General features: G+C 38.9%; 1 protein-coding gene across 1 annotated transcript in view; it reads left to right on the forward strand.

The window, feature by feature from the left end:
• fgf11b (fibroblast growth factor 11b) overlaps nucleotides 1–14,358 on the forward strand; it is a 62,417-nt gene extending 48,059 nt beyond the window's left edge. Inside the window, exons 4-5 of the mRNA XM_065290631.2 lie at nucleotides 10,370–10,568; nucleotides 12,146–14,358. Coding sequence (XP_065146703.1) covers nucleotides 10,370–10,568; nucleotides 12,146–12,279 — 333 coding nt within the window. The 3' untranslated portion in view covers nucleotides 12,280–14,358. The remainder of the gene's footprint in view (nucleotides 1–10,369; nucleotides 10,569–12,145) is intronic.
• Nucleotides 14,359–14,962: the final 604 nt, after the last annotated feature.

The following is a 14,962-nucleotide window of genomic DNA, read 5'->3' on the forward strand; positions in this document are numbered from 1 at the left end:
AAGTGCATGCACTGAAAAAAGATAGGTACGTATTAATTTGTCTAAGTTGAGGTAAGAACTTAGTAAAATATTGAAAAACTGTGGTGTTTTCCTTTAATAAAGAAAAAATAAGTACAATGGAACAACGAGAGTAAATGATGATTTTAAGTTCAAACTGTAAAGAGATCAGAGCTTCACCGCCGAGCTGAAACTATTGCTCTACTTGTTTGACTATCCAGGCGTCAAATTATCATGTGTTCATCGGTGCTGTAGCCCTCGAGAGCGATGGAGGATGGACTGCTAAAGGGAACCACCGAGTTATTGGACTGCGTTCGGGGAGTTGTGTGGGCATCAGGCTTTGTGTGAGACCTGTTGTGGGGTTATGAAAATGGTTTTTGGTTATAAATAGAGCCCGGTCCCGTCCTGACCCATTTTGTAGACAGTGTGCTCTGGAAAAACCCTCCCGGGCTGAACACGAGAGGGTGAGAAAGAGAGCACGAGGAGAAAATGCAGAATGGGAGGCGTTGACACAGTTGTAAGATTCTTGACAGAAATACTGATCAGCCATTATTACGATGTTAAAGCCTTAGATGTAGGACAGCTTGCTCGAAACAAAGTTTCGAACTTGATGATTGTGCACTCAGTACGTGCGTGCGTGTGCGTGCGTGCATAGCGTGTTTGTTGTGGTGCCTTTATCTCAGGTTTGATAAATGGTTTCTATAGACTGCTCTCTGCACCACGCTTGATATTGAGATTCAGAAAGCTCCCATCATTGAGATGCAATCACACACTGCAGAACCTCGGAGTGATGTTGTTTGTAAAGGTAAATGAAAAGCGTAGTGATAACAATCCAAATTAAAACACAAACACAACTCATTCCCAGAATTCCCTCACAAACAGAGGAAGAAAAAGGGCGAGAGAGAGAAACACACACACACATACACAGCATTAGAGATTTACTGCAGATTGTAGCTGTTCTTCCCCATATACCCTTTGCGGATTTTAAGCTGCGTCCATTTCCCGTAAGCCCGGTCATGAACCCTGGTGTCCTTCATTTGAGATACTTGTTATTTCCAGATGCTCTGTCTGTGCCATATGTGTATTAGTGATGGGTTGAGGAGGGATCTGCAGGTCACTAAAGTTTAAAGGACCCAGTAAAACACTCCTCCTGATATACCACCCCTTATGGAAAAACATGCATGCGCTCTATTTTTTCCCGTAAGGCTTAAAATGCAAGTAATTTGAATAAATGGTAACCAGGTCAGTGCTCAGTTGGTGGTAAAGCATTGTGTAAGCAGTGCAAAAGGTCGCTGGTTTGATCTTAGCTAAAATGGATTCCTTCTAATGCACTGTCACTTTGGATAAAGGCATCTGCCAAATGCATACTGTAAAATGCAAAGGCTGAGTAATTGAAATAAATGTAAATGATATCAAAAGCTTGATTAAATAAATGCATTTCATTTAAAAATCTATAAAATGAAATCAGGAGGACCTAATCACAGGCCTCTTTTTATCACAGGTCACCGAACATTCCATAACATGAATCTTATTGGCAGTGACTCTCCATGCATCACCCGAAACAAAGATGAATGAGATTAGTGATCAGCAATAACCCCACCCACGCTCACCAGCTCTGGCGGCACAACATAAATAGATTATGATTCTGCCTGCATTTGTTTCATCTATCCATTGATGTATCCTACTGTAGCCTTGCATTATAGACTTATATAATTTAGCTTGTCAATGATATATTAGCAATCTGTACTAAACTATACAACTATATCAGCGATTGTGTCTTTCTGGTTATAGTCCTACACATACAATAAGTGGCAAGGCACATTACTCGTATTTCCACGTATGTACGTACAGTATGCCAAAGGAACACACGCACACACACATGCTTAAAGAGCTTTATGCTAAGATATGATCATGGAGAAGATTGGACTTACTTTGATTTAGATCATATCAGATCTGCTGCACAAACCAAGGTCAAGGTTTTAGTTTGTTAGTGTGGTCCAGTTAGCCCTTGCTGACAGAAACTGTACTTAGAGTTGAAAGCTCCTTTCTTTCAGCTTCAGTCTACATCTTTTTGAAATGACATCACTATTGTGTAGGTCTATGTGGTGTTAAGACATGCCATGGGCAAATTCATCATTTAACACTATTGCTGAGTATTTTCTCCATAAAGTTAGAGACAGTATAATTCCAGTGGTTTAAAATCTCCTTGGTTTCCATCGTCACAAACATGTAACCAATCATACCAACATAGCTGAACGTGTAGATCAGTAGTTCGAGTCATAGATATTATGTTTGGATACCTTATAGATCCCGGCACTGAAATGATCGCATCACAGCTGCTTCAGCTCTACTTCTGTGCTGCTCATATGTGCAGGGTGAGTGCTGTAACTTGTTAACATCAGGGCTTAAAGATTAGTGCTGCAAACGTGCAGTTCACGTATGCATTGTGTAAAACAGGAATTAGCAATTATGTGTCTGAAACTAAAGAATGTAGCATCTATTTACAAATATATTTTGGTCCGAGGTGATACGAAAGAGTAGAGGCGGGGACTAACATAAATCTCATATACTAAATGACGCAAGGGTGTAGAGTTACATTCAAACTATTTAAAAGCATGAAGAAGTTACTGTGAAACTTTAATATATGCTATTATGATGCTCAAAGATGAGTTTTAAATAATAAAGGGAGACTTTAAATAGGTGTATGCTGTAAGAAGAAGGGTGGGGAGTGGGCGAAAAAGAGGGGACGAGCAACTGAAATATGTCAGTCGTGTCCCTTAATAACAACATGAAATGAATAGTAAGATTTACTGAGAATCACGACCGTGCAGAGACTTTTGGATGGGCAGGTGTTCAAACTATAAAAAGGGCACATACCTCGCTGACACGCACGCACACCATTGAAACAAATAATAAAGCAAAACTGAATAGAAAAGACCATTTCTAATATCTAGTCTAATAAGTCTAATATTTTTCTTTGTTTTCCTTGCAAATAGAGTGAGACAATTTATATAGACAGAGTTTTATATATTTATATTTATGCATTTGGCAGACACTTTCATCAAAAGCGACTTACAGTGCATTACAATGTATAATTTTTTGTGTGTCAACAGGACGCAGTTTTGATATTATATAATATTATATATCGCATTGTGACATTAAGATATTATTAGGTTTACAGGCTTGTGGTTTTTAGTCAATTATAATTCTATTTTAATCCTGTTCTGATTTTTTTCTTTTTAATTATTTAAATAATAATAAAAACAGCATTTATGGAGCATAAATCAGAGAATTATAAAATCAGTATGAGCCTGTTTACCAGTGATGTGAAAACTATTTTTATGGCACTCTACATTTTTTTTATAAAAATTGTTTAGTAATTTGAAGTATGAATAGTTTTAAGTCAAAAAACAAGACCCCTCGAAGCCCATGAATCTTTTCTCCCCCATACAAAAACCCAGAAGTGAGTGTATCATGTCTGCTTCATTGTTTATATCTGCAGCTATCTGCTGTAGCTAACTTAACTTGCATCTAACGTGCTAGAGAGGTTAAGAGCTGTGCAAGCTGTCTTCACGTTGTTCTTGTAAAATAATAATAAGTAACAAGCATACCACTTCGGTCAGTGCCGACTCGAAGGGGATCCTACTGTACTGTGCACTGTGTCTTAGAAAACGCATGTCAGTGCGCTCGCGCTACGTGACCGAGGGATCGCCCCAAACGTCATATGAAAGGTCATTAGGTCATCATGTGACTCATTTTATTTACGGCTAAATAATTTTTCATGACTTTTAGCTTGGGCAGGCCTTTACAAAAGATAATTTCATTACAAAAACATTCCTTGACAAAAAGGGCACTTTGGTCATCCAGGGGTAAAGGGGCAGCTGCTCGGGCACCCCCCCCCCCTGCTAAGAATAGGAACAGCTGTATTTGATTAAATTATAATTGAATTAAATTTAAAGTAAAGTAAAACTGATAGTTGAAATGTGACAGTACCCTTTTTGAAGAGTTCCATCTAAAGAGTTCCCTCCATAAGTCACTAAGCATATTTAAATAAATCAAAATTCTGTTGTATTTTAACAACTTCAACGTACAACACGCCCCTACCCCAATAGAATCTGGACCTTCTTTTGATAGACCCGCCCCACACATACGCAATCCAGGCAACGATGTAGGTTAGTAGACACACCCCTTACTGCTGATTAGCTACAAGTGTGTTTTAGTACTCGGCCCGACTGCCTTTTTCAAAGCGTATTTTTTTTATTCTTGCACCCCGCCTTTGAAGATGCTAAAATATTTAATTATATTAACCCTAAATTTGTATATAAAAAGTGTTATATAAAAGTTTTAAACATGACATAATTATGCAAGTAAGTTTAAAGTTATATTTCCCATGAAATCCAACCTGACCAAGCAAATTATAAATCATTATTAAAAGCTTAATATGGGGACAAGGACATTTTTTTATGAATGTACATTTAGGTAACAACAGATCTTTGCTTATTTTTAACCCGATTGCAGCTTTAAATTGGTTTGCATTGACACAATACAAGAGCTCAGTTGTAGTATGATTTGGGTCATCTTGTTTGTTTATACCAAACCTCACTTCTATAAGTATTTATCTGAGCTGCTTTTGCTGGTGAGAGCCTCTCTCAGTCCTCTTCCCAGCATGCATTGCTTTACCTAGCTGCTGGCTATCAGCTTCCTCTTTTTCAATTTTCTTTCTCCGGTCTCTGCAAATTAGTGCCATAGGCCACAGCTCCATTCACAGGAAGCGTGGCACCCGCTTATATCCTGAATTGTAGTGTCAGAATCCCAGTTTTATTTGGTACGTTTCACATGATCATACGATGAAGGGCACATTTTTCTGTCTAGTTCCTGTCTCAGTATAAAATAATTGTGGAATTGAGAGTAATACAGCGTTTCACTGAATAATACATGTGTCTTTGAAATAGCATAATTGATATCAATTATTCAACCGTGTCTTTAGCATTGTGTTACATTCCAGAACAAGGAATAGAGGTCATGTTTGGTTCGTACCGATAAAAAAATTCCTCCAAAAAATTTCAAAGTGGCTATGTTGCAGAACTTCAGTGAACTTAATCTTCTGTAACAAGCTCCAGGCTGTGTCTCATTATATGGTCTCTTGTGGACATTATAGAGGGTTAAAAAAATGCTGAATTGTGCGCTTTTCTTGTCTTAAGGATTGTAGCCAGCTTAACGTTGCCGTAAATCTTCCTTACTGTTTTTGTTATCGTCATGATGAGCGTTAAAGGTGCGACAGGCTTTATGAAACATTGCAGATTGTTCGTCACTTCACTGGTTGCCGTAAACTCCCCCTACCCCCCCCGCCCCAAGTAAAATGTTTCTGAGTTTGCCATGTGGCAGTTACAAGGTCATTAACTCCATTTCAACGAGGGATAGAAACAGAGCAGCATTCGGATCTCACACCCTCCGTCTGTCAATTTCATGGTCTCTGAGCCAAAAGCTATAGGAAAAATTTTGCAAACTGTCCTAACGTTTGTGACGTCATAGGTCACACACCCTTAAGCCGGGAGTATAGTCAGTTTTTTATGTGTACACGAGTGTGCGCGCACATTCGAAAACACAGTTGCAAAGCGTAGTTTATTCAACCCAGTCTCATGGACTTGCATATAAATAGCACGAAGTGTGAAAATCATGCAATACATTGACATTTGGCGTGCATATGATACGCCAGTCCTCCCCATTCACTTAAACAGCGCATCTATTTTTGGCTGTTTTATTTATTGGTTTCTCAATGTATTGCTATTATTTTACCATTGTCGCTTGGGTTTAGGGTTAGAACAACTTTTTGTTACATAAAAATGACATCCTAACCCAAACCCCAATACTAACCCCAACTCCAAGCGACCATGGCTTAAAAATAGACAAAAACATGGAGAAACCTGTATATATAATAACCCCCTTAAGCAAATCTCAAATCTCTAACCCAAGCGAAAATGGTTTAAAAAACTGAAAAAAAATTGAGAAACCAATAAATAAAACGACACAAAAGATGCGCCATTTAAGTGAATGGGGAGGACTGGCGTATCATATGCATGCTAAATTGGAAATTGGCGTATTTATTGGACGATTTTTACACTTCGTGCTATTTATACGCATCTACATGAGACTGGTAGGTTTATTTGACTTGTACGTGTACACAGACATGTGCATTGCAAAAGTCAATATTTCTCTTGGCCTACATACTACTGTACGCGCATGCACGACCTACACGTACAAAGTATGCACCATAACAAAAATCCACGTGCGCGTACAGAATACGAATTAGCCAACTCGTAAAACGTACGAATTCTCGTGAGATCAGGCTGGAGCCTAATGTATACGGGTAAAAACTGAACCATACTTCAGGCTTTAATGCAGTTTTGTTTAGCAGACGCGAAGTTACTTTTTAATGTAGCCTTAGATGTTGTTCTAAGTAGTTTTGAAAGCAAGTTTTTTTAAAAAAGGACAACTTTTGGCGTTAAACAATTTCATATCCAAGAATGATGTTTGGATATGGCAAGACATGATAGCCACAGAGTTTTATAGAACCAACATACTAGGCATCTTCATCGACGAAGTACAATTAACTTATAAATGGTAAGTGGTATTTATTAATATAATTTTGTCATTATTCATATACTGTGGTTGACACAGTGCCACTAAGTTGTGATGCTTTTCAATATCAATATACAGCTACCGGTTTAGTTGCTTAGCTTTCAGCTGTGTGCACACGTACCGATAAAAGTTGTTTATGTTTGAATTTATGTCACTCTACATACTTCATCTGGTATAATTGAATCATTTGGCTATGAGCTAAGTACAGACGTATTTGATAAACATTCGTAGCACCCAATAAACGGCTCTGGGCATTCGTAAACCACTCCTCAAATACGGAAAACTAGCATGTGGTTCCCAGACCACGTCTCATTCTCTATGTGAGACTGGTCTGGTGTTAGCCAGGCTAATGAAATGCTATGAGACCTATGTGGTACTTTTAAACAGCTTTTTATTAAGACATTTATTATAAAAAGGTGTTTTGGCAACCAAGAAAAAACAATAATATCTGTGAAGGACATCAGAAGGTTAAAATGTTTTTTTGTAATGTTTTTCTATTGCAAAATAGATATGGATGGTGTTGATGTACCATCCTGTGTTTTAAAACTGTAAATGTAAAACAGTTAAAGTAGACTTTATGAGTGTGATACATTACCTTAAGATATATTATGACCATTCAGATTTTGTAAAAGATTAATGTCACACTATTTAAAGGTTTAGCCTAAAGGAAAGTAAAAATGCAACAACAGGATTGTACCAGAAAAATTGGGCTCAAAAAGCTTAGACATTTTTCCTAGCCAAAAGTGGATATAAACTTTATTATTATTTATAATTAAAGCTCACGTAACACACGCTGTTTTTGCATTTCTGATGTTAATCTGAATCAAATTTATAAAAGAAAGATTAGCTTTACTGATCTTTCCGATAACGTACGAAAAAATGAAGAAGGAGGAGTTATACCGCGGGAGGAGCGAGTACGAGTCATGCAACACTATAAAACACTGTTTAACTTATGATTCACTACATGTTCGTGTCATTTATATAATATGCATGCGCCTATTTCCAACATAAGACAGAAGTCTTACTTACCGCATGCAACTCATGACCCGGTTGGGAAAATCCAGCGCAACAGCCACACACACGCAAAACTCCGCTGCTACCCCGGATAATAAACTATATCCATTGTTTCCATAAGGCTGGCTTTCTTCTCCTTACATTAAAAAACACACTTCATCTTTCGTGCCATTGTTAAGTTTTGAAATTAAACAAAGCTGTGTCGCGTGATATGATGTTTGCTAGCGTCTCCTGCTGATTAACGGTTGGGCGGGGTTTTCAGGGGGATGTGCCCATATAAAGAAGTGATACGTATAGAAAACCCCTGAAACGTCAGCTGGACCTGTAATCGAAAAAAAACTTTTCGAAACTTGTACGAACCCTGGCAAGGTGCATTCGGCACAGAAATACTCTGTAACACGCCCAACTGCTTTTTTGACACTTTGCCTACGTTTAGCATGAGTAAACAACTCTATAACTGTGTTAATAAGTCAGAATGCTTGATATACCATTGAACCACCCCTTTAATAGATACCTGCGTTATTTGCATAATGTATCCTGTGCATAGACTGTAAAAAAGATAGACGTAATGTTCGTGATGTCACCCATAGGTTTCTGAAGATCGTTTTTGAAGCCAATAGTAGGCGGTGCCTGCCGTTGCCATTTTGGCCGCACGTCATCGCACATTACTAACAGATATCTGAAAATGGGTAAAGAGGCGCGGCGTGGGTGAAGCTGAGGTGGCTGATTGCTGAAACCACGCCCACATAGCTTGACTCTATAGTGACAGCAGTGGCTGTTCAACCGTCACTCAAGTGGCCATGCCCTTAATTATGCAGAACTTTAATGTTTAATATAATTTAAACGGATGAGTTACAATATAATTCACCCCCTCACAGTTGAAGGGCAAAATTAGCTATACAGACCATGACATGAAGGAGTTTTGGAGAGTTAGCTGATTTTTTCTTAGGTGTTACTAGAGGTTCATAAAGGGGCGTGTTTTATTATGACCAGGTGAAATCGGACATCATGCCCATGAATGGAGGAAAATAAAGGGAGGGATGGAGAGGGTGGAGAAGAGGAGGAGAGGGGGTGGAGCAAGGGAAAGTACAGAGATCTGCTCTGCATTATAAAGAGGCTGGTGTGACGGTCGGAATTCTTGTCACGCAGGCCGGATATTACCTCTTTCTTGACATGTCATTCCAGATCATTTCTCAACGACGCGCAAGCTAAACGAGGCTGTCAAACTTCCTCATAAGGATTAGCTTTATATTTTAACCCCTATAATCAAGATATTACTCATTGTGGCCTATTATAATGCACAGATATGAGCTGGACATCTAGAATGGCTGAAATCACATGCAATCTCCATTAGCCATGGAGTCAAAGTCCAACTCAAGCCTGAAAATAACAAGAGATCAAGTTTGTCTATGCTTTTTTTAGATTTGATATGAAAACAATGCCTGTTCACACCATTTATTTTGATGCACATAAAACAGCATTGTTTGAATTCTAAACTCCAAGGGTGCATACAAAGGTTCAAGATTGGAGTATCAAATGTAGAGGTATATCATGCTTAGGTGCTAAATATCAGGGTTATATCTTAATGTCTGAAGTGGTTACTGTCCTTTTAAAACCTACAATCACAGAAACTGGGGTGGGGGGGTCTTACCCTTTAAAAAAGTACATCTTTGTACATAGATGGGAATATTAGTACCTCAAAGACACATATTGGTACTTCAAAGATACATATTGGTATCTCAAAGGTACATATCTGTACTCATATGGAAGAACCTTTTGAAAGGTTACCATCCCAGTAACAGCTTCTGTACCTTATTTCTGACAAACTATGACATTTACTTTGCAGTACATCTGACTGAATCCAGATGATTAAACAGTTCATTACTGCACATTTGGGTTTTCGATTGTATTCTGGGCAGCCGAATTATAATTTGGCAGCATTCGCTGGTTTTCTCTCAAACTGAGCTGCTTAAAACTGAGAAAGAAAACACTCCTAACCCTTCTGCACTTCTCCGCATGTCTCCCGTCTGTCCTTCGCTATCTGCATTCGATTCCCTCAATCTCCGTTTGGGTTGCGAAAGACCCCAGTCAGCCATTTCTGCTTGGTTACCCTCTGTAAATCAATCCTGCTGATTGGGTCTGCTCTTTGACAGGGCAAGGACCCTGACGAAGACTAAGAGAGATGTATACATGTCGCTCTTGGTTACACTCATCCAGATACAGTCGCTCGAATTGGTGGAAATGGCTATAAGCGGCGGCGGGGAGATGAATGGCAAGCGCAAGGTTATCTTCAGAACCGACCAAATTAAAGTTTTAGCTTGAAAGTGGAGTGGATTTTTCTTCATCTCAAGCTGTGACGTTTCGAGTATCTGGCAGATTTGTGGGTAGCACTTCGAGTTTATGTTTACATTTGCATTCCGCCGTGTGAGTACGTAGCAATCTTAGCTCTCAGTGTACCTTTGGGAAGAGTATTAAATTCATCAGTCATGCAAATGAATGTACAGTTTCAGTATAATGTGGAGTATATTGTTTTCAAAGAAACGCCATCAAGAGATCCCGGATTACTCTCTACAGATACATCCCAAATGTTCAACATCATGTTATTTCATGCTAAGTTTATCTTTTATCTCTCACGTGTTTATGCACATGAATGTGCATGCAATTTAGATGAAAGCTCTCAGTGCTTATTAGCATATTTGTGTCTTTCATTCTTTGACAGGAGAACTTCAACCCCGAGTGTAAATTCAAAGAGAGCGTGTTTGAGAATTACTACGTGACGTACTCCTCCATGCTGTACCGCCAAAGCCAGTCGGGACGGTCGTGGTATATTGGCATCAACCGGGATGGCCAAGTGATGAAGGGCAACCGCGTGAAGAAGACCAAAGCGGCCGCACACTTCCTACCTAAAGTAATCGAAGGTCAGTTGAGATGGGCTTTAATTAAACTTTAAAACATTCAGCTTTAGATTTTTCAGTTTTAAATTAACATTGTTGTATATTATATTGTTTATAGCCTTTGTTGGGGAAAGTTACTTTTAAAAGTAATGCATTACAATATGAAGTTACTCCCCCAAAAAGTAACTAATTGTGTTACTTAGTTACTTTTCATGGAAATTAATACTTACTTACGTTATTTTTTATTTACTTTTGCGTTACTTGTTCTTTCTTGGCTGAGGCTTGATCTCTTTTAGGCCTTGCAGGTGTTTTTTATGACTGAGATTTTCTACATTCAGAAATTGCATATTTCTATCCCAAAAATGTCAAGCTCTGGCCTACCATCTCCGTTTCGGACTTAATCTGTTCCCACTCAGGCGCGCATGCATATAGTGTGTGATTTGACGTGACTACGTTAAGTTCGATTCCAGTGGCGGCCGGTGACTTGACATTGCTTGACTTTTTTTTGAGGGTGCTTGATGCGAAGTTCGTCACAACATGTATCTAGCCCGTCATGTGTGTGGTTCCTTTTTTTTAAAATAAATGCCTGCTGCATTTCGCATAATCTCATGCGTAATCAAAGTTAACTGTTAAGAGATTGTCTTGCATGCATTTTGTGAACGTGAGCGTCTCTTTTATCATAAACTGTTTTGGCGCGTGTGCAGCAGGCACTTATTTTGACAAAACATGTGATGCACATGGTTCAAATGACGCACCAAACACATATTTTGAAAACGCAAGCAACACACATGACACTCCGAACACTTATTTTGAATTTGCGTATACATTTCTGTACCTAAATGGTACATATTAGGAACTTTTTAAGGGGTAGTGCCCTAGTGACAACTTGAGACCATTTTGGACCATTTTTAAGGGGGAAACATTTCTCCTAATATTTAGATTAATGGTCAACCAATATTGTTTATTCGATGTCTAATCATTTGGTAAAGGTACACCCCCATAATAGATCACCCAAAAAAAATGAATAAATAAATTCTGCAAACTTTTTTCACCCTCATGGCAAAACCACCAGACTTACTTTCTTCTACCATTTTTTATTTTTATAGACCATTAATTTTCAATTACTTTTGTTAATGTAATAAAATTGAAAAGAGACTAAAGCTGTAAATATATATAGCTTTATGTAACAAAAAGACAATAATTCCTTATTTACTAAATTTGTTTTTAGATCCACTGTCATTTTCAAATCAAAATGGCTCTATTAGATCTGCCGCATCAGGTTTAATGACATTTGGTTATGATGAATAAAATTTTATGGTGGATTTTTCTCATTTTGAAGCTAGACAGATTTACTTTTTTTTTTAAACACAAAAGAAAGTTATACAGCTTTGAAACAACAGCAGGGTGAGTATATGATTTCAGAAGTTACCGTTTTGTGCCAATCATTCCATTGAGTTTAACGTTCGGACAATCTTGAACATTTGGTTACATTTGCATTTGGATTTGAATGGTTGCACTATTTATGAGACAGTAATTAATCTGAGTTCCTCTGTTTCTCAAAATAACATCAATCTCTCTTTGTTCTCCTTCATTTCCTTCAGTGGCCATGTACAAGGAACCTTCACTGCATGAGCTTGTTGCCGAGCAGAGTCCTCCGCGCAAAACCGTAAAGACTTCAGACTCCCCCTCCCACCAGAACGGCAGGAAAGACGCCCCCAGAGCCGATGCTTCATAGCACGGGGGCCACATACAGGGAGGGTGATGGACTACAGTGATATTGATAACTCTACTTCCCATGATGCAACGGGGCAGGAAGAGTTGTATGAGTGGGGCAAGATCAGCTCTCTACAGGGCGAGGGGACACCTATCTTTCTTTGGCGAACCAGACACCTGTTACTCCCCTGCAAAATCATGTTCCACTAACAGGCCCTTTATGAAACCCAGCGGTGTCACTCTGCCTATAGCTGTAAAGGCAAATACAAGAATTATCCATCCTGGGTTTCCACTAAATATTGACTTTCTTTCCCTGTGGTTTCCTTTGTTTAGATGAAGTGTTTGGTGAGACTGAGCATGAAAGCGAGAGAGAGAAAGATTCTTTTTTTAACATCGTAATTTTGATTCGACATATGAGACCCTTGCTGGTTCATTTTTCCCATGCCATTAGGTTACGAACAACTGTGCCAGTCGGAGCCTTAAACAAAAGGAGGGAAATATTTGTATTTATTGCACCCTTCAAGTAGGATCCATTTTTTATTGGCCAGCAGGTGTAGATATCATTTTACATAACATTTGTGCACTTGGCAGCGCATTTTGCATTCAAATTAAACATTTAATCAGAACACTGTCAGTAAAGGTGGTATATATACCCTAGCTCTCACTGGGGCAGTACCCTTTTAAAACGTACACCTTTGTACCTAACGATTTCATATTAGTACCTCAGAGGTACATATTGCCACCAAAAGTAGACATATTTGTACCTAATTGTACATATTAGGTACTGCCCAATTGACAGCTGGGGTTCATGTTTTGGACCGTATGTGTGATCCTGCTATCGAACCCATGACCTCTGCGTTGCTAATAAATCCGGACAGAACAGAACAAATATTTCACTTTAATCCAATCTTACTCTATAAACAAAAACAGCCATTACATGAAACCAAATGCAGTAGATTTACTTTTTCTCATTCTAAACAAAACCAGACTTAATGATGATGACAGCGATAATGAGTTAAGAGTGAATTCACAACCCCAAGCATCTGTCTTTGGCTTGAACACAGCATTCACCTGCAGGCAAAAAAAGTCTCTTGTGACAACTCTATTCATGTTTAATGGCCAATGGGATTCAGCCGTATCATTGGCAGTCGAGCTGTTTGATGGATCTTTGATGGAATTCTTACAGGAATCCAGCCATGATTGCTTGAATTATTTACTCCTGTTCCCGCGAACATTCGGCTCGTTCAACCAGCGCGGACAAGAGATTTTAATGTGCACATTTAAATTGAGGAGAGCAGATCAAGTGTTTGAAAGCTTTAGTATGTGTCTTGGAGTGTGAAAAGGACAGAATGACGTGAAATTAACATATGCCTCTGTTATTTATTTGTGTGTGTGTGTGTGTGTGGTGTGGGCACACGTGTGTAAACACTTGGCTCGCACCCACAGTTGATCATTTTAATGGTTTAGTCAAGTCGGGGCATTTTAATCTGCTCTTTGTGATTCCACAGGCATCTTTCTTGCTGCAAAAAACAGCATCGGCTTCCATTTTATCCATTTATGCTAGTTAAAAACACACCTTATTCTGTTTTTTTTCAGTAAGGGTGACTATTTGTACCTGGCTCACACACACACCCATGCCTAAATCGTTTAATGGTTGTTTGTCCATCTTTTGAGCTCTTCTGTCCCTAATAAGGAGGTAAGGACTCTTGTCCTGCTTTGGTATTGCAGCAAGCACTGTGGCTGCAGATGGTGCGATCTGATTGGCTGCAGCTATTGTCAGTCAAGTTAAATTGCAAGACAACAGCGCAGAGACATAGAGGGTGTGTGAGCTTCATGTGTACGTGTTTGTGTGGCATAGTCACCTTGTTGTCCTTGAGCTATGGCCTGATTATCTGTTCTGGACACCCAGACAGCAAAAAAAAAGAAGAAAAAAAGGATATATTTAGGGATGTGCAACAGAAAATCGGAAGAATGTTAATGGGGGTCAGTGCATGTTGCAGAATGTTTTCAGTATGTAGAGAAACGGTGTGCGTATGTCGCCAATTGTCTCAATAAGGTGTTCATAGAAATATAAAAGGGAATGTGTGTAGCAGACGTAACCGGATTAAAATGTTGTTGTGATGAATTGGCATGTGGGCCAATGAATGTCTCCATGAAAGTTGTAAGTAGAAAGTTGAAGGGAAGAGTATGTAGCGAAAGTAACTGGATAAAGACGTTTTTGAATAAATGTTCTTTAGGAATTTTTGAGGGTTAATCCTCAGGGGAAAATCTGTGATTGAACTTAATGAGAAGAGTATGTAGTAAGACTTTTTAGAAAATGTTCGGAACGTTGGAGAATGTCTCAATGAAAGTCGTAAGCAGAAATGCAAAGGTACCGTAAGAGAATGCGGCGAGAGTAACAGGATAAAGACTTTCCGGAATAAACTCTGGTAAATGTTCAGCTACGCGAGATTGGTTTTGGGATGTAGATGATTGTCTGCGTTCACGCTGCAGGAGTTTCTGAACGTCCTGAGGGTAAATCCGTGATTGAAGTTAGCTGTTGGAGAAGCTGACAGATTTAGAGGCGTTAGACTATGAGGAGAAAACCGAAAGATCATTAAGTTGGATTCATGGAGTTGTTTTATGAATTAGAAACTGAGCAAATTTGTTGCTGGTTGAGCATACGAGGGTCCTTCGAGGTCGGGGCGAGGGCATTTGCGTGTGTT

Source organism: Paramisgurnus dabryanus, chromosome 10 (genome assembly GCF_030506205.2).
Source record: "Paramisgurnus dabryanus chromosome 10, PD_genome_1.1, whole genome shotgun sequence".
Lineage (NCBI taxonomy): Eukaryota > Metazoa > Chordata > Actinopteri > Cypriniformes > Cobitidae > Paramisgurnus > Paramisgurnus dabryanus.